This window comes from Acinonyx jubatus, chromosome B1, assembly GCF_027475565.1.
Source record: "Acinonyx jubatus isolate Ajub_Pintada_27869175 chromosome B1, VMU_Ajub_asm_v1.0, whole genome shotgun sequence".
NCBI lineage: Eukaryota > Metazoa > Chordata > Mammalia > Carnivora > Felidae > Acinonyx > Acinonyx jubatus.
Window position 1 is genome coordinate 94354504 of NC_069382.1, and position 24191 is coordinate 94378694.

Below are 24191 nucleotides of genomic sequence, written 5' to 3' on the forward strand. Positions count from 1 at the left end.
GCCCCCTCACCTCATGTTATTGGCTGAGAGGCCTCAGATGGGCGGGGTTGGCCGTGGGGTTGGGGAGGGCAGGGGGCGGGGAGGAGGAGGAAGGCGCTGGCGGGCAGTGATGGCGGCGGGTGATGGGGACGTGAAGCTAGGCACCCTGGGGAGTGGCAGTGAGAGCAGCAGCGACGGCAGCAGCGAGAGCCCAGGCGGCGCGGGAGCGGCAGCAGAAGGGGGCGGCTGGGCAGCAGCGGCATTGGCGCTTTTGACGGGGGGCGGGGAGATGCTGCTGAACGTGGCGCTGGTGGCGCTGGTGCTGCTGGGGGCCTACCGGCTGTGGGTGCGCTGGGGGCGGCGGGGTTTGGGCGCCGGGGCCGGAGCCGGCGAGGAGAGTCCCGCTGCCTCTCTGCCTCGTATGAAGAAGCGGGACTTCAGCTTGGAGCAGCTGCGCCAGTACGACGGGTCCCGCACCCCGCGCATCCTGCTCGCGGTCAATGGGAAAGTCTTCGACGTGACCAAAGGCAGCAAGTTCTACGGCCCGGGTGAGGAGGAGTTGGAAGGGGAGGGGGAAGACCTCCTGTAGCTCAAGTGCGACCCTCTTCCGATGGTGGGTGCCCCGAGGCACTGGGTTGGTTTGCCCAGCTTTCTCGATGTCTGAACCCCTGCGCCCTGGCTGCTGCACCTGGGACGGCCGGCCCCACACACAACCCCAGCAGCGGGCACTTACAGCTTTCAACCCTCCGAAGTCTGTGTTTCAGTGTTGCTAGCTCTCAGCTTTCAGCTTTCTCTCATCCCTCCACGAAGCCTTTTCTTGTGCTGAATTTTTCAAAATACTTTTAGTTGTCGCCTGTCAAGCTGGCCCATAACCTTTCCTGAGCTTTCTGATTCCTGGGATAGGTGGGGGCAGGAGGGAGGAGAGATGTCTAAAGTACGGACCTGAAGTTGTACGCCAGGTAATTCACAGCTTTCCTTTCTTTACTCTTTTTAGCCACTGATCTCCCTTTTTCCTCTGCCATTCCCCATAAGACCACGTTTAGGTACACGTAGTTACAAGTTCCTACCGTTTAGCTTGTGAAGTCTGGGCATATAAGCAACATCTCAGATTCTTTTTCTTTAAACCAGTTTTAGTATGGAGCCACTTTCCAAGATTAACCATGTATGTAGGATGTAGACAGACCAGAATGTAGATCTTAATAAAGACTGGCAAAGATATTCCCTGAGTTTTGGAGGTGGAGCTCAGATACCCCAGCAGGCGGGCCTGTCTGGTTTCTTTCTTTCTTTCTTTCTTTCTTTCTTTCTTTTTTTTTTTTTTTTTTTTTTGATCGTAGGAAGGCAAGTATTCAAATACATGTTGATAATGACTTACTGTGTTTTCACTGAGCAGAAAAAACTTAAAAAAGCTATAAATCCACACCCCAGTGCAAGGTTTCTGCAAGTTAAAGGTTTTTAAAACTTTGCTTTCAGAGAACTGTGTATGTAGGGTCATTGGGTTAGAAACGCTTCTTTCTTCCATGTAGTTACAGCATACATTTCAGATTATGCTAATAAACTTCAGTTCAGACTCATGGAACCTGTTGGTATACAATAAAATTGAGCAACATTGTACATCCTGGTTATGTAGTAATTAATTCTAAGCTTAAAAAAAAGTGACTACAATAAAAAATAAATAATAAAATTAGGGACCTAGAGTGACCTGTTATTCGAAAGAGTACATTCAAGCCTTAAAGTTAAGGGGGTTGGCAAGTCTAAAAACAAGTTGGTTTCCTTCTTGATTTAATCTTAGTACAGGAGATTTATTGGTACTTGTAAATATATACTTTTGGTTTTAGTGTTTGATGGCTGGAATATATTTTAAAGTGCTTTGGTTAAGTGAAATAGGAATAAGAAATTGGAGATTTTATGTGTTAAACTATTTAATTGCTCAGTTGCTTGTATTTTTGTGTGTACATCTACATTGAATTTAATTAAGTCATAGGTATCTTATAAAGTATTTGCTTCTGGTTATGTAAATATGAAAAACAGTTGTCTACCTACTTAACTCAGCTAAAACAGTTAATACTTTTTCTTAATAATATGAGGGACAAGAAAATAGAGCCAAAGTAAAGTAACTAAACGGACAGACCAAATTAAATAGTTAATTTTTTTTAAATCAAGGATTTACACAATATTTTGTACCTGAAGTTTTTTCTTATTAATATTAAAAAGTGTATGCAGTGATTAGAAATTGTGTACAGTTTTAGGTTTTTAATGTAGAGCTTACCCAACTAAAAGACCTGCTTTTGTAGCCCCTATCTAAACTGACAACGAAACAAAGTGTTAGTGCAAAGAAGCATATTAGTCCTCACACATTATGCTTTGCCACTATCTGCAAATAGCTAGGAAAGGTTATCCTGGACATAGTTTAGCAGCCTCCAGTGGCAAATGTTCTGCAACAGAAATTAAAAATTAAGAGTCATAGATATAACGTAGATAGCCTTTGTGCAGCTTGAGCATTAAGGGGCTTCCTAGATAACACGGAGAAATCACTTTTAGGTTGGCTTCCACCAATTCGCAGGTCCTGATGAACAGCCTAAGAGTAATTAGTTATTTTATTCTAAGTGTTTATTGTTCAACCTAGTAGAGATGTTTGGAACGTTGTATTATGGAAAGGAACCTTGAAAGTAGACAGATCACCTATGGGCTTGAAATATGTTGACATTTCACATTAACAGATGTAGCACTTTTTCTAAAAGTCTTGAAACCAAATTTCAGATATAAGTTTATTTTGGGTTTTAATTTTTATTTTCATCTTCAGTCATCTGAGCACTTTGAAGCAATTTTAGCCTGACAGTCTTAGGGCTAAGGAGCCAGAAAACCTCATTTCTTTGCCTAGCCAATATCTACTCCCATTTCACAATAATAGTTTTAGAGTTAAAGATTTTTTATTTTGTGAGGTTTTTCTATGTTGAAAAATTCTATGTTGAAAAATTCTTGTCATTTTTAAAGTTCAAGTTCTTAAAAAATTATTGACAATTTAGTGGAGTAAACACACGTTGGCAAACAACTGGCATTAACTACATTTGTCAGCATTAAATTTAGTAACAGTTCAGGCACTTGGCCAGCATGTGAGGAAAGTGGTCAGGTAAGAAACAATGCATATGGGAGGAGAAAGAAAGTAAGATTTGTTAAGCACCTACTACATCAGATCCATTAATTTGTCATCTCCATGTTACTTCAGTGAGGTTAGTAAGTATTCTTGCCCTCAGATGGGGAGTCTGAGGTGCAGATGGGGAGTCTGAGGTACAGACATGGCATTCAAATCCAGGTACATTTGACCACAAAGCCTATCTATACTAGTTCAGGTAAACTACATAATGGGATAAACTTGCAGAGAATCTTACTGTTGTTTTGATACCCTCTCCAGGGTCCCATAAGGATCTAAAGCCTCAAAGAAACACTTCCATGGCTGTATGTTTTGCTGTCCAATATGGTAGCCACAAGCCACATACGGCTTTTTAATTTTAAGTTAATTAAAATTAGGTATAATTAAAATTGAGTTCCTCCATCTCACTGGCCACATTTCCATTACTCAGTAGCCACATGGCTACCATATTAGTGCACTTTATAGAGAATTTCCATCTTACCAAAGAGTTCTTTTCAACAGCATTGATTCTAGAGGTCAAGGGAGGAGGAGGAGGAAACTCCATTTATTGAGCTTATTATCTCATTTAATTTTCAAACAGCCCTAGGAGATAAGTAATGTTCCCATTTTACACATGTGGAAACTGAAACTCAAGGAGGTTTTACTCAAAATCACCTACTTAGTGGCAAAGCTAGAAATCAAACAGTATAATTGACTTCACATGCCATCCCATCCCATTGTATCACAACAAAATATAATTTCACACATTTCTAGAGTCATAATAGAGTAGGAAGACTGGAATAGATAGTATAATTCTAAATAACTTGACTAATATTACTACAGTGAAATTCTACCAAAATAGTGTTTTTGTTTATTCTTTAGAATGGCAATTATACAGTTGTATAATTTGTATAATAGTTTATTCTGCATTTCTGAAATTTAAATATATGGCTTTCCCCTTATTCCATATAGCATTTTCTTTGACACAGACCAAAGCTGTATTTTCTCCAACTTCCCTTTAAATTCCACTGGAAAAGAAAAAGTCATATATAAAAGAAGTACTCCCATGAAAGGGGCACATGTACCTTTCAAGTGATTTTCCTCCTTTTTTAAATTTTATCTTCAGTATGTTAACTTTTATTTATAGTTTGCAAAATTACAGTTGAAGCAAGAGTTGCAGCATATTGACTAGGCTCAACCTGACCTCTTCCTTCATGGATATCCTATTCACACTATCAGCTATCATCCCAGCTACTTGCTTTGAAGCCAGCTGGGTCTGTTTGGACTAATGGCCATACACATCCATTACCTTTCAGTAAAATAAAAGAATCAGCTAAGTTGTCTAATGAATTTTGATACTCTGCTCAAATTTATACTAGTTATTTCTATAATACCTACTCTGAGTTCAGCATCATGCCCTTATTTTTAATCTTTGAGGGAATTGTATTTATGTTAAATACTAACATTAAGCATAAAAGGATAGCTGAAAGCCCATGTGAGACCAGAATATGTTATTCATGCTGGAAGAAAATAGATTTAGTAACATCTAGAGTTAGCCATTCATGTTCTTTTAATAATTCTTTCAACAATCTGCGACATAGACCACCCCTCCCCTCTGTACACATGACAGACATCACTAAATAACTTCTCTACCCTTCGAACCTGCATCATCTCAAGATAGCTAAGATAGGATTTCATCTCCATATTAAATACTGAAAAGGAATTGCCTGGATTTCATTACAGTGTTGCTTAAATAACATGTTGTGAAAAGTGAGTTAACTGAGTTTTCAAAACAGTTGAGTTCCTACCTGTGTGGAAATTTAGGAAAACAGACAATAAACTAGCATTCAGTATATAACTATAATTTATAGTTAAATATTTTATGAAAGAAATGAATAGGATATGTAATAGAGGGTAAAAAAAGGACTTTATTTAGAATAGGTGGTTAAGAAAGATGTTTTATTTATATTAGTTTATCAAGAAAAGGGGTTGATATTTAAGCAAAAACCTAAAGGAGTCAGCCATACAAAGATTGGGTGTGAGAATGTTTTGATGCCATCTAGCACTAGATCTAGAACTGATCATATCACATTAATCAACAGAGAAAGAAACATCCTTAACCTTTACTGATTTTGAGATTTGACTTCAGCCTTTGTTTGGTTAGTATTACCTCAGTGTTTCTTTTTCCACCAGTCTGGTATGTTTTATTATTCCTCTGTAGATAAAACATATAACCACATTTTTTTTCATTGACTGTAATATCAACACTGTCTTTAAGCAGCTTAATCAGTTTATATGTTTTATCATTACTGATATATTTAGATTTCTATCATCTTATTTAATAATTTATCTTTGACATATGTTTCATTGCCTCCTTTTATCCACTTTTTTTCCTTCGCAGATTGAATTTTTTAATTCTTCCACTCTTTCTCCCTACTTATTTGGATATATTCTATTAACGATTCTTTTGGTGATTTCCTTAAAGTTTTTGCTATAGACACTATCCTTCTGAAGAACATAGGAATATTAGCCAAACATTTCTCTGTGAATTAAAAAAACTCTAAGACACTTTACTGCTATTTGAGAGAATATTTAATAAATATACAAAAGTACCATGCATACAAATGTGGATGGTGTCTCTTGAGCTTCTGTAGTATATAGCCATATGTTGTGGCCCTGGTTTAGAAGGCTTTCACTCTATATGGGGTGCCTGGGTGGCTCAGTCGGTTGAGCATCTGACTTAACCTCAGTTTGTAATCTCACAGTTCCCGAGTTCGAGCCCCACATTGGGCTCTCTGCTGTCAGTGCAGAGCTCACTTGGAATCCTGTGTTCCTCCCTCTCTCTACCCCTTATCTGCTTGCGCATGTGTGCACACTCTCTCTCTTTGTCTCTCTCTCTCAAAAGTAATAAAAACAAAATCATTTAGAAAACTTTCACTCTAGTCCCTCCCTCATCCTATTTTCTATATTATTTCTATTAGACTTATAGTTCTGTATTTTTTCAAACTCCTCCCCCAAATTTATTAAAGTATTACCTGTTTTTTATTGTCAGCCCTCATTTAAATTTACCAGCATAGTTACCATTTTCTTTATTCACTGTCATTTCTTGCATCTCATTACTTTGTTCAAGGTTCAGCTCTCATTTTAGTGAGGTATGTCCTATAGTTTTTTCATTGGTAGAAAAAGGGACACAAACCTACGTTCTCTAAGCACTTGGGTCTTTATAAAATGACCTATGTTTTTGATTGCAAAAAAATCTGTCAAGTTTAAAAGGTTTAATTTAACACAAAATAAACTCTTCTTGAATTCTCTACAATGGATTTGTGCAGATAATTCAAGTATTGTCTTACACTAGCAGAAATTTTGACTGACTTTGACTTTGTTGTGGTTATTGAAAGGAAGTTCTCCAGTAGAACCCTGCTTTTTAAAAGGAAACAGGTTCAGGAATTTCTGATAAGAAGAACCAAAAGATCACAGTTTTGATTCTTCTTTTCCTCTTGCCTCTAACATCTAATTTAACATCAAGTCCTATTGACCCTGTTTCCAAAATAGTATATCAAACATGACCAACCACTTCTCCATAGGTCTACTGCTACTATCCTAGTATAAAACTTATGAAGTAAATTCCTAGGGGGAGCCGGGGTGGCTCAGTTGGTTAAGCATCCGACTTCAGCCTAGGTCATGATCTCGTGGATCATAAGTTCAAGACCTGTATCAGGCTCTGTGCTGACAGGTCAGAGCCTGGAACCTGCTTCACATTCTGTGTCTCCCTCTGTCTTTGCCCCTCCTCCACTCATACTCTGTCTCTCAAAAATAAATAAACATTAAAAAAAATTACTTAAAAAAGGAAAATTCTAGAAGTAAAATGACTGAGACTTAGGTTACAGGATATTTTTTATTTGGGTACTTTATTTCCGAATTGCCCTCCAGAGAAATTGGACCAATTTACACTTCATGGAAATGCCTATTTCTCACTCCTTTGCCAAAAAATGCAATATCAAACTTCCTGGTCTTTGTCAATCTGAGAAGTTAGAATGGTATCTCAATATTGTTTTAATTTACATTTCTCTTTTTTAGTGAGGTTGGCTACCTTTAGAATTTTGAGTCATTTATGTTTCCTTTCCTACAAATTATGTGTTCATATATTCTTTGCTACAGTTTTTCAATCATGGTATTGGTCTTTTCCTAGAGATTTTAGGTGTTTTTTAAAAAGTGAATCAAAAGTGAATCAATCTTAGCTGCAAACATTTTTCCTAGTTTATTTATCTTTATACTTTATGGTGTTTTTTCTAAGCCACAGAAATTTTTGGTTTTATGTATTCAAATTTATCTTCTTTCTATGGCTGCTGAGTTTCTTTATCATAAGTTAAAGGTCTTTTGCACTAAAAAGGTTATTTTTTTTAAATACGTAGTTTTTTAAAGTACTTCTATGGTTCGGGTTTTTTAGTTCCATTTGGAATTTGTTTTAAGATGTGAAATAAGGATTTTTTTTTTACAGAAAGCTATGCAGTTACCCCAACACTATTTATAGAATATTTTTCCCCAACACTTGCAGTATTACCTTTACTGTTCACTAAATTCCAATAGCTAATTAAGTCCTATTTTTAATATAATAATTATATAATAATATGGGGCGCCTAGGTGGCTCAGTCAGTTAAGTGTCCAACTTCAGCTCAGGTCATGATCTTGCAGGCCCCACATCGGGCTCTGTGCTGATGGTCAGAGCCTGGGTCCTGCCTGCTTCAGATTCTGTGTCTCCCTCTCTCTGCCCCTCCTCCACTTGTGCTCTGTCTCTATCTCAAAAATAAATAAACTTTTAAAAAAATTATATAATAATATAATCATTTAAGATGCTATTTTTTCACCTTAGACTTCTCATCCTATGAAGGCTGTGTTAAACTCAGTCTCCATTCCAACATCTGGCATAGGCCTGAAGTTTTAATTTTTCAGTCTTCCCTGTCCCCACCCTAAGCCATAAGCGAGGCCCAAGGCCACTGAGCTCAACCCACAGTATTGTTGACAGCCTTCTAGTTTGAATTTCAGAAGCAAGATTGAGTTAAGGAAAGTATTTTACCTGCCTAAAATGGGAGGAGGCCAAACTAGATTCTTTCCCCATTTTATACCAATGCCTTTAAGATTTGCCCAATGTTAAATGTTGGTGAAGCCTCTAGAACCCAGTTATCTTGGCTTCTTGAGAGGTATTCTTTCATTTTCACCACACTACCTTCTCTCTAAAAGTCTTGGGACTTCCTAAATATAAGTATAAAAAATTAATATTTATTACTTGGATTTCTTTCAGTCACTTTTACATATTGCTTCATTTGTTCCTAGGCCCGTTGTAATCTTATTTGGAATACATTACTCAATACAACTATAATTAGGTTTTTTTTTAAGTTGCTTTAATAATCACAAAAGACTATTGTCAAAACAGGCCAGAAAACTAGGCTGTTTATAAACTTTAATGAATTAAAGTTTGTCCTTGAGACTATGGTTGTTATACTATGGAAATAACTGAAATATTCATTGTAGAATTTTCTCCTCTTCATAAATACTAATGTAGCTATGTAGTCATTCTAAGAATCACAAAGTTATGTTACATACTTTAGATATTTAGTTCTTCCTGGAATTTTCTGTTCATTGCATTATTCTTTAAAACATTTTCTTACAGTGGCCATATGTTTTTCCTTTTTCAAAAAAATGTTACCCGTTCTACCTGATCATATTAAAGTAAGCAGTTTCAGGATTCACTAACTAGTAGATTTATTGAATTTTGAACTTGAAAAATCTGTGCCACAGTTATGTTAACTCTTAAAGAGTATTAATGAAATCTGAATTCTAGTATAATGTCATTTTGATGTATTTAACATTATCTTTAAAAGAAGAGTTATTTGGGGGCACCTGAGTGGCTCAGTTGGTTAAGCATCTGACTTCAGCTCAGGTCATGATCTCACGGTTTCTGGTTTCAAACCCCACGTCGGGCTCTGTGCTGACAGCTCAGAGCCTGGAGCCTGCTTCAGATTCTGTGTGTCCTCTCTCTGTCCCTCCCCAGGTCACACCCTATCTCTCAAAAATAAAATAAACATTATAAAATATTTTTTTAATAAAAGATTTATTTTTAAAATGATGTCCTAGAATATTTGTTACGTAAGTACATTTAAGAGAAACTGCCTTGGTTGAATTGCTGTTCATTTTTGGTAGCAAGAATTTTCTTCAAATTAAACATCCACTTTTTTTTTTTTTTTTTTAACATTTATTCATTTTAGAGAGACAGAGCGAGAGCAGGGGAGGGAGGGGCAGAGAGAGAGGGAGACAGAAAATCCAAAGCAGGCTCCAGGCTCTGAGCTGTCAGCACAGAGCCCAATGTGGGGCTCAAACTTATGAGCTGTGAGATAATGACCTTAGCCGAAGTTGGACGCTTGACCAACTGAGCCTCCCAGGCATCCCTGCAAATCCACTGTTATATCAGCATTATATTGTAGTCTATGATAAAGCAACAGAATATAACTCCCTTAGTTATTACTGAGATGTTAATGTAAAAATGAACCCTTAATAGTCAAAATAACATTAGTTTATATAAGCTGGCCTTTATTATTTTTTTTTTTTATAAATTATACCTAAAGGCTTAATACCATTAAAATTTGTTTTCCTTGGGTAACTCTATGTTATTTTAGTGTAATAGGTAGCCAAGTATGGTTATCAAAATATTGGAATCAGTAACTTTTAGGTTTGTTGTGTAAAGGGGTAGTGGAATGGCAGGTATTTCTGGCTTCTCAGATAATGCTTCTGGTTGTATTATAAATGCAGAGAAATGTACTTTAGTTAGACCTCATATCCTCCTTTCTCTGAGCAATGCATCCAATTCCAATTCTAGTTTTTAATGTTATGATCTTACAGGAAAAACTAAACTAGTCTAAAAAGACCTTTTCATAAGTTAAATGCTTCCTGAGGGAAGAAGACCGCTTAATATAGTTTAGAGAGTGAAGAAGTATGTTAATCACTGAATCATTCTTTTCTGTTCAAGAGTTAATAAAACATCATTTTGTCTAGAAATAGGCTTGATTTATTAACTGTTGATTCAAGTTCGCTCTTACTAAGTCGACATCTAAAATCAAAAAAAGAACGTGTTTCATGAAGTTTTGTTTTTACATTAATTTAGCATTGAGGTCTCCTTAGAAAAGTTGGCAGAGAATTTTATAAGAGAATGCATTGGTATATATTAATATACTCAGAGATGGAAGATTTTTTGTTTTCATAATGATCATCTTCTTATAATTCAGATAAGTTTTATGGTTTATACTCTTAAGTACTTTGAAGTAGATTGACTTTTGCAGGCCAGGAAGATAAATATTACAACAAAATGATAAGAAAAGGTGTTGATGTATATAGCTTTCTTGTTAATTCTCTTTTCTTTTGATTTAATAGGTGTCCTAAAATATCTATTCCCCTGAAATTTTGTAATTAATGGAAATGCTCCAATTTTCAGGTGTCACTCCACCTTTGGGTTTGTGGATCCTCTGTGTGTTTTCTGAAGGTGGACTATATTTGGAGTAGTTAGAAAAGCAGATGGGGCACTTGGGTGGCTCAGTCGGTTAAGCTTCCTACTTCGGCTCACGGTTCGGGAGTTCGAGCCCTGTGTCAGGCTCTATGCTGACAGCTAGTTCAGAGCTTGGAGCCTTTCTTCAGATTCTGTGTCTTCCTCTCTCTCTGTCCCTCCCCTGCTGGCGCTGTTTCTCTTTCTCTCTCTCAAAAATAAAACATTAAAAAATTTTTTTAAAGAAAAGTGGAAATAGTACTTCCTAAGTCTGCTGGTAATTTTAAGCAAGTCACTGAATGCCTCTGCTTCTGTTCATCTGCCAAGTGAGGAGGGCAAAAATTGTTCCTTTTACTTTGCAAGACTATGAGAGTAAAGTCACGTGCTAGAAAATTCTTTAAATGGTTGACTATCATTTTACATTTGTAGTTCTTTACAGCCTTGATCAGCTTTACTTTTTCTTTTGTGTGTGACTCGTCGCTGTTTTAAGTTTGTCAGCATTAAGGGGATATATAATGTTTATAAATTACTTTGTCATCATTGTCGTTCCTCAAGAAAAAAAAATCACACTGGTTCTATCTATCTGTCTGTCTATCGCCTCCATCTCCAGAGAAGCAGCTAGTGCCACAAAGCATGTGGAGTTATGCAAAAAAAATAAACCCACACAACTGCTTTAAGATGAGGGCTACTTTTCTTTTTCCTAGGGACTATTCTTGCTTAATTTTATTTTTTTATTATTTTTTATGTTTGTTTATTTAAAAAGAATTTTTTAACATTTATTTATTTTTTGAGAGACAGAGAGTGTGAATAGGGGAGGGGCAGACAGACAGGGGGCGTCACAGATTCCAAAGCAGGCTCCAGGTTCTGAGCTGTCAGCACAGAGTCCGACATGGGGCTCAAACTCAGGAACCATGAGGTCATGACCTTAACTGAAGTCAGACACTTAACCAATTGAGCCAACTCAGGTGCCCCTAATGTCTACTTATTTTTGAGAGAGAGAGGCAGAGAGAAAGGGAAACAGAATCTGAAGCTCCAGTCTCGGAGCTGTCAGCATAGAGCCCGACTCAGGGCTCAAACTCACGAACCCTGAGATCATGACCCGAGCCAAAGTCGGACACTTAACCGACTGAGCCACCCAGGCTCCCCTGTTCTTGCTTAATTTTAAAAGTTCACATTGCTCTAAAATAAATAATTCCAGGGGCGCCTGGGTGGCTCAGTCCGTTAGGCGTCCGACTTCGGGCTCAGGCCTTGATCTTGTGGTCCGTGAGTTTGAGCCCCGCGTCCGGCTCTGGGCTGACTGCTCAGAGCCTGGAGCCTGTTTAAGATTCTGTATCTCCCTCTCTCTCTGACCCTCCCCCGTTCATGCTCTGTCTCTCTCTGTCTCAAAAATAAATGTTAAAAAAAAATTTTTTTAAAGAAATAATTCCAATTTAAGGAAATTTGGATTTTACTGTGTAAATAGAAATAATATTGAATTTCTTTCTCTTAAATGGTTAATGCCCTTTTCAGTGACAAGTGAAATAGTGGGCAATAATTTGAAGGTTATTAATGTTGACCCATTGTAAAAAGTGTTTCATTTTCTTATATAGAACACAAATTTAAAAGTATAAATTGGTAGTCTAAGTGTATGCTAATAGGAAAATGATTAAATTTTAGGTATATCCATTCAGTAAGAAAATATATAACAATTAAATGGTAATTGTGAATGTCACCTAATATTAAGTAGCAATATGGAGAATACTTAGGAACAGGAAAATAGAATAAGAAAGTGCTTTACTGGAAGGATTATCTTAATTTTCATGTTAATGTATCTGTACCTATTGCGAATGCCACTTCTGGTTCCATGCCATGAACTTTTCAGAGTATGTTTCTTATACTCAGTGAACTTTATAGTGCAACGCTTTCTATAATTCAAATTAATTTTCATAAGTTTTTAGATTTTTGTCTATTTAAGTAGATTTTTGAATTCTCTCAAATGTACAGATACTTTCTGACACATAATCTTCAATTTCCTAAATGCTTTCAAATATGAATATGGGTATAATCATTACTCTGTTTATTTAAAAAGCAAGAAATTTCCAGGTTTTTTTTCTAGTTTACTTCTCATTAGAAAAGATTTTGTTTTGTTAACTGAACAGTAAGCTCTCTAACTGACCACTCTGTTGCTCATAATAGTTAAGCTAGTAATTCTGGTTTTAAAATTATTTTCTCTAAATTACCTTTGTCATGTATGGATAACTATAGCCTCAGGAAAGAAAATTTTTTTCTATTGTAAACTTAGGAATTTTAGAAATCTTATTTATTAGCACTTGATTTTTAAAAAAAATATTTAAGTAACCTCTACACCTAACATGGGGCTCAAAGTCACATATTCTTATGGCTGAGCCAGCCAGGTACCACCTATTAGCATTTAAATTTTTACTTAATTTAATTTAGTTTACTGATTTTATTTTAGAGAGCATGAGTGGGGGAGAGGGGCAGAGGGGAGAGAGAGAGATTTTTATTATAAAAAGAATTTTTTAACAAATATATAACCAAAATCAGAAAAAGACCCATTAAGTTCAGAGAACAAACTAATGGTTGACATAGGGGAGGGGGTTGAGGAGATTGCCAAAATTCATAAAGTGGGGTGACAGATACAGGCTTCCAGTTATGGAATGAATTCATCACAGGGATGAAAGGTACATCATAGGGAATATAGTCAGTAGTATTGTAGCAGTGTCATATGGTGACAGATGGTAGCTGTACTTGTGGTGAGCACAGCATAATATATAGACTTGTCAAATCACTATGCTATACACCTGAAACTAATATAATATTGTGTGTCAACTGTACTTCAATTAAAATAATAATAATTTTTTAAATAGCCAGACTACCAGTTACATGAAGTAAAATTTTTTCCTCCATTCCCCAGAAAAGGTTGCTACTGTTAAGTGTTTGGTCTGTATTCTAACTGGTGTTTTTCATGCATATACAAACACATGTAGAATGTGCATACATGTGTATTCTTTTTTTAATTCAAAGCAAATCATGCTATATATATACATATACACACACACATACTCTTCTGAATTGCTGTTTTTAGTTACTCTATCATGGACTTCTGTGTGTGTCTGTACATATAGAGATATCTCCTTCTTTTTGATAGTTATGTACTATTATTCCATTAAATTAATGTACTGTAATTTAACCAATTTCTTGATATGGAAAATTAGGTTGTTTTGGTTTTGTTTATTTGTTTTAAATAACAAGTGTCTTTTTTGTCATAAATTTGAGCGGAGATTTTGCTTACTATAAATGAATCTGTTTAAAGTAAAGGATCAAAATCTAGTTAATCCTTATTTGGAATTGCAGCTAATATTTTGGAAGAAACTTTCGTTTCTACTTTATGCCAGGCACTGTGCTAGGCATTGAGGATACTGAGATGAGTAATACAATTGCCACTCTCAAGCACAGACTTTGGGAATGGCTCACTGCTGTCAGCATATAAATCATGCCATTCCTTTCTAGGGAAGTGGTTCTTAATTCCCTGGACAAAATGCTAATCATTTTATGTCAGTCAGAGGAACTGTTCCTATAGCCATGTCTCCTGTTTCCCAAGAGCCTTGACAAATGACAACCATTGTTTAATGACTTTTCATAGTTTATATAGGTAATTGTGAATATATTCTGGTAGTCTGGTGATATTTATTTTGAAAATGGGCCATATTTCTGGTAAAACATTCAGCAAAGATATGTTGAACATCTACGTGTGTTGTGCACTGAGCTAGTCACTGGAGGTGCAAAGATGGTACAGTCTCTGCTCTCATACAACCTACTTTGGATTAGAGGAAGAAAATGTTTTAGATCCACAATTCACTTGGGTCTTTACCAAGTACTTATCTAGTGGATATTCTGTTTTATTTTTAGATGCCACAATTAATTAACAGAAATCAATAAAGCATTATCTCCTCTCAAACAAACCAGTTTCCAAACCTAATTGCTTAAGTTTCCTCTTCTCCCTAATACCTTGTAGTCTTCAACTTTGAATACAAGTTTTGAGGTATCTGAAATTTAAGTTTTAAATTTTCAATGAAAAACTTTATTTTGTTCTAAAGGTAGATCTCCAAGAAGTTTCTTCTCATTGTCTAGTATCTATCTGTGCATGTTTTGAAGTTAAGGCTGTGTACCAAATATGAGTCATTATGAGGTTTCTTTTATTTGACCTTTTCCTTTGAGACATTCTAAAATATTGTTAAGGTTGGGGCGCCTAGGTGGCTCAGTTGGTTAAGTGCCCGACTGCGGCTCAGATCATGATCTCACAGTTCGTGAGTTTGAGCCCTGCAGCAGGCTTTCTGCTGTCAGCTCAGAGCCTGCTTCAGATCCTCTGTCTCTCCCTCTCTCTCTGGCCCTACCCAGCTCTCCCTCTCTCTCTGGCCCTACCTAGCTCTCCCTCTCTCTGGCCCTACCCAGCTCATGCTTTCTCTCCCTCTCTCTCAAAATAAACAAACATTAAAAAAATAATAATAATAAACAAAATATTGTTAAGATGATGTCAATAATTTCTTTTTTTCCCCCAGCTGGTCCATATGGAATATTTGCTGGTAGGGATGCCTCCAGAGGACTGGCGACATTTTGCCTAGATAAAGATGCACTTAAAGATGAATATGATGATCTCTCAGACTTGAATGCTGTACAAATGGAGAGTGTTCGAGAATGGGAAATGCAGTTTAAAGGTACCTTCATTTTCTTGGGTTCTTTGGAAATATTAAATTTATGGCCAAAGAAAGTATATACTATTTCACTTCTTTAAGAAACCTAAGGATATATTTTCACCACCATCATTATTTGGTGATAAAAATAGCAAAATTTGAAAATGGTTGTTACATATTAGTTAAAAATCCATTTTTAAAAATTGACTTGTTACCAACTGTAAGTCTAACAAATTGTGACACCTTTAGTCTTATAAAGCTTTTTAAGTAAGACATAGTATTTTTAAATATAGGCTTCTATTTAAAACTGAATTCATTATGGATATTGATACTATAATTTATTCTAACATGATTTTACTGATCTTACTCTCAAAACTATAAAGAAAAAATGTCATTCCCCTTTATTATACCCTCATGGCATCAGTTAATACCTCTTGACAGCTGTGACACTCCAGACAGCTATTTATGTGACCTATACATCCCTTGGAAACAGTTCTGCTTCTTGGCATTTGAACTGGTTCTACTGTATGAGGTAGTCCTCCTGTCTTCTCCTTCTGGTTTGTCAGTTAATTCACTTAACCTAGTTCAAATTCCTGACCAAAAAATGACTAAATATGTATCACCTTGGACATTATAGTGTTCTAAATTAAGTACTGGTAACCTAAAACAAGGAATATTAACAGAGATGTAAGAAGAGAGTTTGCTAGGAGAAAGAATAATGGTATGACTGGGGCCACACACTGAGTTCTCAAAGAACACAGGATAATGAGTAACAAATGACTTTGCATCTCATTTGGTTTATTTTCTTGGAGACTACTAGCAGATGTCCCATTTTCTCCCAAGAATATTTTCTAGTTGGATCTACTTAGCATGATCTCTAAGTGATTGTGATGAAATGTCCTTGGTTAAGAGCTGGTAGAATGGAACACTTTTCCTGGTAAAGCACAGTCCCCAAGCTTTGTAAATTCCCTAATCCTGTTTTCTTTTGTTCGAGTCTTACATGAATACAAAGATCAGCCAAGGTGAGCAATAGGATCAATTTAGCTTATTCGATATAATTTTAAAAGAGGTGAACACCTTCCCTGCTGTGTAATGGAATAGTAAAACAAATTTGATCACTACTGATTTTCTTTTGATGTATTTTTCAGAAAAATATGATTATGTAGGCAGACTCCTAAAACCAGGGGAAGAACCATCAGAATATACAGATGAAGAAGATACCAAGGATCACAATAAACAGGATTGAACTTTGTAAACAACCAAAGTCAGGGGCCTTCAGAACTGCAATTCTTACTCCCTTTCACAGAATGTCCAGCGTCTTTGGGTTTGGTTCACCTGCTGCAAAAAACATTCAACAGATTGTATACAAGCTAAATGAGTCTCACTTTGAAGATTTGAATACTAGACATTATTTATGCTGCCAACCTCATTTGTTGCAGTTGTTTGTAATGTCTGGTGGGGCTTCATCATCCTGAAAAGGAGGAAACAGGGACTTTTTTAAAGAGCAGGAAAGTCACAAGGTTACTATTCCCTCTCTCCCTCCTTCCCTCCCTCCCTCCTATTTTTTTTTTTTTTTAAATCAAAGACAACCAGATATGTATTTGCTACTTAAGTGTACAAATCTCCTCAAAAACAGCAAGAGAGATTCATGTGCTGTGTTTTTGTTATAGCTCTGAGGGAGGAGACCTAGGTAGGAGAGGTTGGGGGTGCACATCAACTTGAGTAGTTTAGATTATTGAAACATTAAAATGTGAATTCTCAAACTTTTCTTTTTGGGTTTTGTCAGGAAAAAGGAAAAAACCCTTACTTCTAAGAAATCTTTGGAAATTAGGAGAAGGGATTTCAAGTGGATCTAAGTCAAAGTTAATTCCCAATAGTAAGATCATTTGAAACTAGTTTTTATCCCTTCCCTTCCCCTAGATCAAATCAATATTAATTGTGCCTTATTTCACTTACATAGACTTGAATTATTTTTAGGGAAAGCCCCTATGTGAATTCAGAAGTCATTACAAGCAGCATTGAGACTGAAGTTGGAATATTCTGTTGACTGCAAAACCTTGATGTCATTCTGTGTACATAGAATGTAAAAGGAATATTCAGTGTTACTGCCACATATGTTAATATACACAAACTTAATTAGCATTGTAATGGCCAAATGCATTCCCTCATGCTTTTTCTCTTTTAAAAAAAATCAAAAATCAAATCAACAACTTTGTCCCCCAACAGCTGCCTAATTTTAGGAGTCTGACCCTCACATCTCATTGGTGTGGGTGCATGGGGCTGTGGTATGGATGTTGTATGGGTGCGTCTGAATGTGTGTGAGAGCGCCTTGGAAAGGACTCTGCAGATACTGTAAATACCAGTACCATTTTAATAAAGCATGTACAATAAACCAAAATAAGCTTGAGTTGGACTTTATATATAAACTGTAAGCCCAGTGCATTATGATATGGTAGTCAGGATTATGCATTTGATTCAAGATAAGGAAAAGTCTTGGAAATGAAAAGCAGGCACTGGTTAACCAACTTGTACACATTGTACCACATTCACTGTAACCTTAGGAAGAAATTCCACTTTGTGGAACGTTCTCGAGATCTGAGATTATTCAGGTAAGAATTGATATATAAAAATGTACATATTTTGACTTTACATTTTGATGCTGGGTATACTAGAAGTAATAGCACCCGGGTGATAGTTACTGAACACAAAATAATAAAGGGTATTACACTGATAAGTACTAAATTCTTCTATTCAGTTGAAAAAGCCCTTATGAAAAGCCCTGCATATTCTGCGTATGTCAGTTCCTTGATTTCATTGAGACTATTTAGGTTCTTGGTTACACCAAAAACTTAACAAGTCGCCCATTAAAGTCACCAAGTTAAAGAAGAGGTTTATTCTACTTTATGAATATAACATATGCAGAAGCTGTCAAAGAAAGGGGAAATTTAAATTGCAATAATAAGCTAAAGTATGAAAAATACTGCATTCTATTATATTCAGTCTTGGGATGTTTTATAGAAAATAATGATCTTCAGCCAAATCTTTGCTGAAGACTGGTTGTAAAGACTGAAGAATATTGGTAAATGCTTTGTGTGTTTTTTATGTAAAATATTTTATAAAATTTGCTAACATGTCGTCTGTAGTAAACATATATATATATATGTGTATGTGTGTGTGTGTATGTATATATACATACACACACACACATACACACATATAAGTTTGAGCCTGAAGTTCAGAAATAAATCTGCACTTGTGAATAGAGAAACCCTAAATATCCATGCAGTAAAAATGATGCAGTCTGTTAAGAAAATTGAGTAATTTGTGTTTTGGACTTGAAATAAACTTATATAGACAATTCCTCAATTTCAGTTGAGTGTTTCTCATTCTCAGGTAGTTTGCTGGGTAGTCTTAGAGTAAGGAGATAGAAGCTGTGGTGGTATTTTTGCTGCTGTTTTCCCCTTAGACTCTATTTCCCTAACTTTGCTGATTATTAGAACCACTTGAAGTACTTAAAATACACATCAGACCAAACCTACTACACACTGAGCCATAATTGAAAGAAAATGGGTCTCAGACTCTTGCTTTGTTTTGTTTTTAATTTTAGAGAGTGAGGGAGCACGAGCAGGGGAGAGGGACAGAAGAAATGAGAGAGAGAATCTCAAGCAGGCTCCATGCTCAGCGCAGAGCCTGACTCAGGGCTTGATCCCATGACCCCATGATCATGACCTGAGCCAAAACCAGGAGTCACGCTCAATGGACTGAGCCACCCAGGCACCCCTCAGACTTCACTCGTAAGAAGTCCATGGTAATTCTTGTGGTCAGGCACATCTGAGAAACACCACACTAATCATTTCAAGTTACATTGTCCATCTTTGACATCCACTTGAAATGAACTTACTCTTCGATAATTTTAGTCTTGATTTCCTGTATTCAGTTTCATATTCCCTAAAGTTTCTCAGTTACATATCAGGAGATTCCACATAAAAATCTAATGTGATTTTTTTTAAACATTGTTTTTATTCAGATTTTTGTCTTCTGATAGTATCTCAAAGTTGGCATGTTTCTCAAAATCTATACTGTGTGTACTAGTCAGTTTCTCTCCATTAGGAAACGAACCTATTCAGACAGATAAGTTTTTAAACCTTGACTGTGAGGGGTGCCTGTGTGGCTCAGTTGGTTACACATCCAACTTCGGGTCGGGTAATGATCTTGCAGTTCACAAGTTGGAGCTCCGCATTGGGATCTGTACTGACAGCTCAGAGCCTGGAGCCTGCTTCGGATTCTGTGTCTCCCTCTCTCTCTACCCTTCCCCTGCTCACGTTCTTATCTCTCAAAAATAAAACATTAAAAAAAAAATCTTGACATTAGTGAAGTCTACGTCATGTTTTCCTGACAATAATTCTACCTGCCTTTTTTGAAATCTGCAGACTCCAACACTTACACCGACCTCTACCTATAATCTGAAAGCTGAAGTTAGTATATTGAACCAGTACTGGAGAAAATTGTTCTCTAGAAAACTTGAATCAGACTCTCCTTACCCACGTATTCCATTTACTTCTGTTAGTAATTGGGAAGTGCAGCCAATTGCTAAAAATGTATGCCGTTGGCATGTTAATACAGTGTATTACCTTACAGAGTTTTTTATGAACCAGAATAAGCTGGTAATAATAAAGTTTATAAATTGCTTTGAGCATAATAAAAATGACTCATTGCATATTATAGTGATGGTTCTTTTGCTCTAGTGAGTTAAATGTAGCAAATGCTCAAAGATAGCTTTTGAGTATGTGTGTTCCATTAAGGTCAGCCCTCAATTTGGTAGATTCTAATGACAGATTATGATCTATTTGTTGTAGGAAGAAAGTTCAAATGAACACCACCCAATTTTTCTTTACTGTTTTTAGGCAAGACTCATCATTCCCAGGCAATGTCAGAAAAGGCTGTATCTTCTTACCACAATCCTGTGAGTCAGACTTTGAGGAGACCCTGGGCTAGATTTCAGCTTCGCATTTTTTCTACCATCACTAGTGACTGAGAGAACATTTGGACTGCCTGTGATTTCTCCATTCAAGAGAGCAGTTGACATGCTGTGAACACTCTGGTTTATTCTCGAGATTTTTCCATCACTGTATCTGCATAGGACCCAACTAAATAAACCAAATCATGAAATTTGGTGTAAGAAGACTGGTAAATATTTGCATACTTATTTTTAAAAGCATGATCTTAATGGCTACATAGTATCATTTCCAAATACAAATTTTAGTGGCAGGATATTCCATATAGTGTGGTGCCAATCTGGTTAAAGAAAACAGCAAAGTTTGGAAGCTAACAGAATTTTAAAACTAAGCTATGTTTTTGCCTGGTCATAAAAGTAATATATGCTCAGTATAGAAAAGGATTAAGAAAATAACCAAAAATCAAGAATTAAGCAAGGTTAACTTTTTCCTGCATCTCTCCAGTCCCTTTCTGTATATAGGATCATAGTCTATTCAAGTCTTCTGACTAGAGATACCATGCAGTCATGCTGGACACCTCTACCTAGAACCTCAAAATGAATGCATCATACCCCCTGCCCCAAACTTACTTTTACTCTTAGCTTCTCTGTCGCTGCTATACTCTCCTAATTTATCTTCCATCCTCCCTTGTTCTCATCAAACTCATAGTCCCTGTTGGCAATTTAAAATGTAAACTTGACCTCACTTGAGGCCTTCAGTGGCTCCCTATTTTCTAAAGAATCAAGGCTTATGTCCTCTTCATCAATTCCCACAGCACTATTACATAAAACAACTTGTATCTTCCAGAATATGCCCCTAGCTACTTACCCACTCCATTCTTCAGTCTGAATTATACTGTCCTCCATACCTTCCCAAATTAACTGCCCTCCTGGATAATTGGTTCAGTCTTAGAGACTCAGGCTCAGTCTCAACTCAGTGCCCCCAGAGTGAATTAGGGAGCCCCCCCCATTCCATGACTCCATAATATCACAAGTACATTTGTATCACTGATTTACCATTGTGTTGCAATCATCTGTCTCCCCTAATAAACCAGGAACCAGAACATACTCCTATTTTAGGCCACAATTTCCCCAAACTTATCAGTACAGTGCTGGACACATAGTATTTGTTCAAAATGTTTTTTTCTTAAATTTGTAAAACTAGAGGGTTGACTAATACCAGAAATTTTAAAATGGGGGCTCAAAGGAAACATTTTAGAGACCTGGAAGAGAGCCTAGGAACTGCATCAGAGCAGCACCTCTTCTTAGTTTTGTTTATTGGGCTTGCAAGTAAGAATTTGAAGTCCTTGTGCTACAGAAAAAATGTTGGGAAACCACTGGACCAGATGATCTCCAGAACTCTTTCACTTTATGAATACAGTTCAAGGGCAGAGCTATGCAATCTTAAAAATATCTAGCAATACTTACTCTAGGACTGTAAACTACAGATTTATCTTCATGGCACAAGTGGATGAAGGTGCAAGCACCACAGTACGACCCTGACCTAAGTGCCTATCTAATCAACATTGTTTTGCAGCAGCTATAGCTTATAGCCTTCGTCAAAGGGGTGACCAAAAGAAAAAGGAGAGAAAAGGAGAGGACTTCCATTTTTTTTACCCTATAACTAAAACCATTCATCAACTCTTTTGAAATCCCACCCAGGGAAGTCCTTTGCTCCCTCCACTGTGGACCCCCCTGACCCCACCTCTCTTCCTACCATTCCCATTACAGAAATACTCATTGTAGTTGCTGGCCTATTCCAGTGGTAATTTAGAAAAAGGCGAGTTAAATTGATCTTGCCAAAGACAAATTGCAATGTAATAAAAATATAATGAAAATAGTCCAACCTGCTGCACTTGCCTAGGAAGAAATACCTTATTTTTAGAGAAAGACCTTTGTCCTTAAAACCTTTGCTAACAGTGAGAACGGAGACAAATGCAAGATAAGATAGGAACAAATCACCTTTCTTATATAAGAAATGCAGGAGCAAGCATTTTAATTCCTTCTCTATTTAGGCTGTGTCTGTAGTGGAAGGAGTTTAGGCCTTGAAGGAGTTCTGCTTTCTGGTGACCTTGAACAAGTTTCTGAACTTCTCTGAGCCTAATTTTCCTTAATTGTGAAAGGAACCAATAATACCTCGCAGGTGAAAAATAAGATAAAGGCCACCACCAACTCTATGACATGTACTATATTCCCTTCTACTTTGCAGTCGTAGAAAGACATTTTAAGTATCTTTAGGTGGTATATAATTTTATTTAAAGTAAAAATCTGAATAACCCTTTGTTAATTAAACCTATAGTCCTAAATCTGAAAAATGTTTACTAGTTTTCCCACAATTCATCTATTAGTAACAAAGTATTACATGTAGTAACAGAGCATCAATGTAATATTAAAGTTCAGTAGGGGCACCTGGGTAACTGTCAGTTGAGTGTCCAACTCTTGATTTCAGCTCAGATCATGATCCCAGGGTCTTAGGATTGAGTCCCACGTCGAGCTCTGTGCTGACAGCTCAGAGCCTGGAACCTGCTTCACATTCTGTGTGTGTCTCTCTCTGCCCCTCCTCTGCTTGCTCTCTCTCTCCCTCTCTCTCTTTCAAAAATAAACATGAAAAAAAAATTTTTTTAACAAAAGAATTTAAACTCGTGGACTGGAGGTGATCCTGAAATTATTTGCATGACTTTATTAGATGAGATGTCAGAGACAGAACTGAGTGATTATATTAACATGAAAACACCTCTCATTATTGACCACCTTCACTGAAGAACAATAAGCACTTTGCGCATAAGTTAACTATCTTTAACTAGGAACAAAATTGAAAATGCTATACTACGAGTTCACCAATGTATTTGCTGTATAGCTTCACAGATTTGTGTGAATTTTTTAGTTAACCTTATCTCAACTGCCATGAAATAATTCAGAATCATCTCACAACTCAACTTGGGTTAAGCAAAAATGGTGATTAGAACGGCTTAAATGTATTGCAAATGTACTATTCAAAGATTTTCTCCAAATGACTGAGTCTCTTAAAGTAAATTCAAACTTCCAGACATCCTAAATGAAAAAAATCACTAGACTCACATTATCTCTAACATATATATTCTTGAGCAGTCAGAATTCAGTTCAAATTGGAATTTACTCATAATGGTTAACTATGTGTCAACTTGGCTAGTCTATGGGGTCTGGTTGTCTGGTCAAACACTAGTGTAGATGACGCTGTGAAAGTATTTATGTGATTAACATTTGCAATTGGTTGACTTTAAGTAAAAACAGATTACTCTTATAATATGGGTGGCTCTCATCCAGTCAATTGAAGACCTTAACAGCAAAAACAGGTTTCCAAAACAAGAAGCAATTCTGCCTCCAAACTGCAACAGAGAAACCCTTCCAGAGTTTTCCATGTGCTAACCTGCCCTGTAGATATTGGATTCAAGACTAACATCCACTCTTACCTGAATTTCCAGCCTGTCAGCCCTACAGATTTCAGAATTGCCAGCCCCCACAGTTGTTTGAGACAATTCCTTAAAATAAATTATTCTTTCATTATCTATCTACCTATCTCCTATCGAGAGAGAAATCTCTATATTAGCCTAATACACTACAATTTCCCAATTATTAGTACATATGAAACTTTAAAATTTTTCAGTTTTGTGACAAATCCTCCCCCTTAACTTGATTCAGTACCTAATACTTGATCTGATATGGTCATGTGGGCTTTAGTTTCTGAACTTGAAAAACATTTTAGCCATGAAATGTAATACTTTTACCAATATTCCTTCCATTGTTCCAGATAAAATCTGACATAACTTTTCATCTAATCTCTGAAATAAGATTTCATCAGAAGTCATGAGACAGAACAAGAGGAAAGATGAA

General features: G+C 36.5%; 1 protein-coding gene across 1 annotated transcript; it reads left to right on the forward strand.

The window, feature by feature from the left end:
- Positions 1–78: 78 nt before the first annotated feature.
- Positions 79–18694, forward strand: PGRMC2 (progesterone receptor membrane component 2). Its single transcript, XM_015071784.3, has 3 exons — positions 79–527; positions 15197–15352; positions 16477–18694. The coding sequence occupies exons 1-3, from the start codon at positions 110–112 to the stop codon at positions 16572–16574; spliced, it is 672 nt and encodes a 223-aa protein (XP_014927270.3). The 5' UTR covers positions 79–109; the 3' UTR covers positions 16575–18694.
- The last annotated feature ends 5497 nt before the right edge of the window (positions 18695–24191 follow it).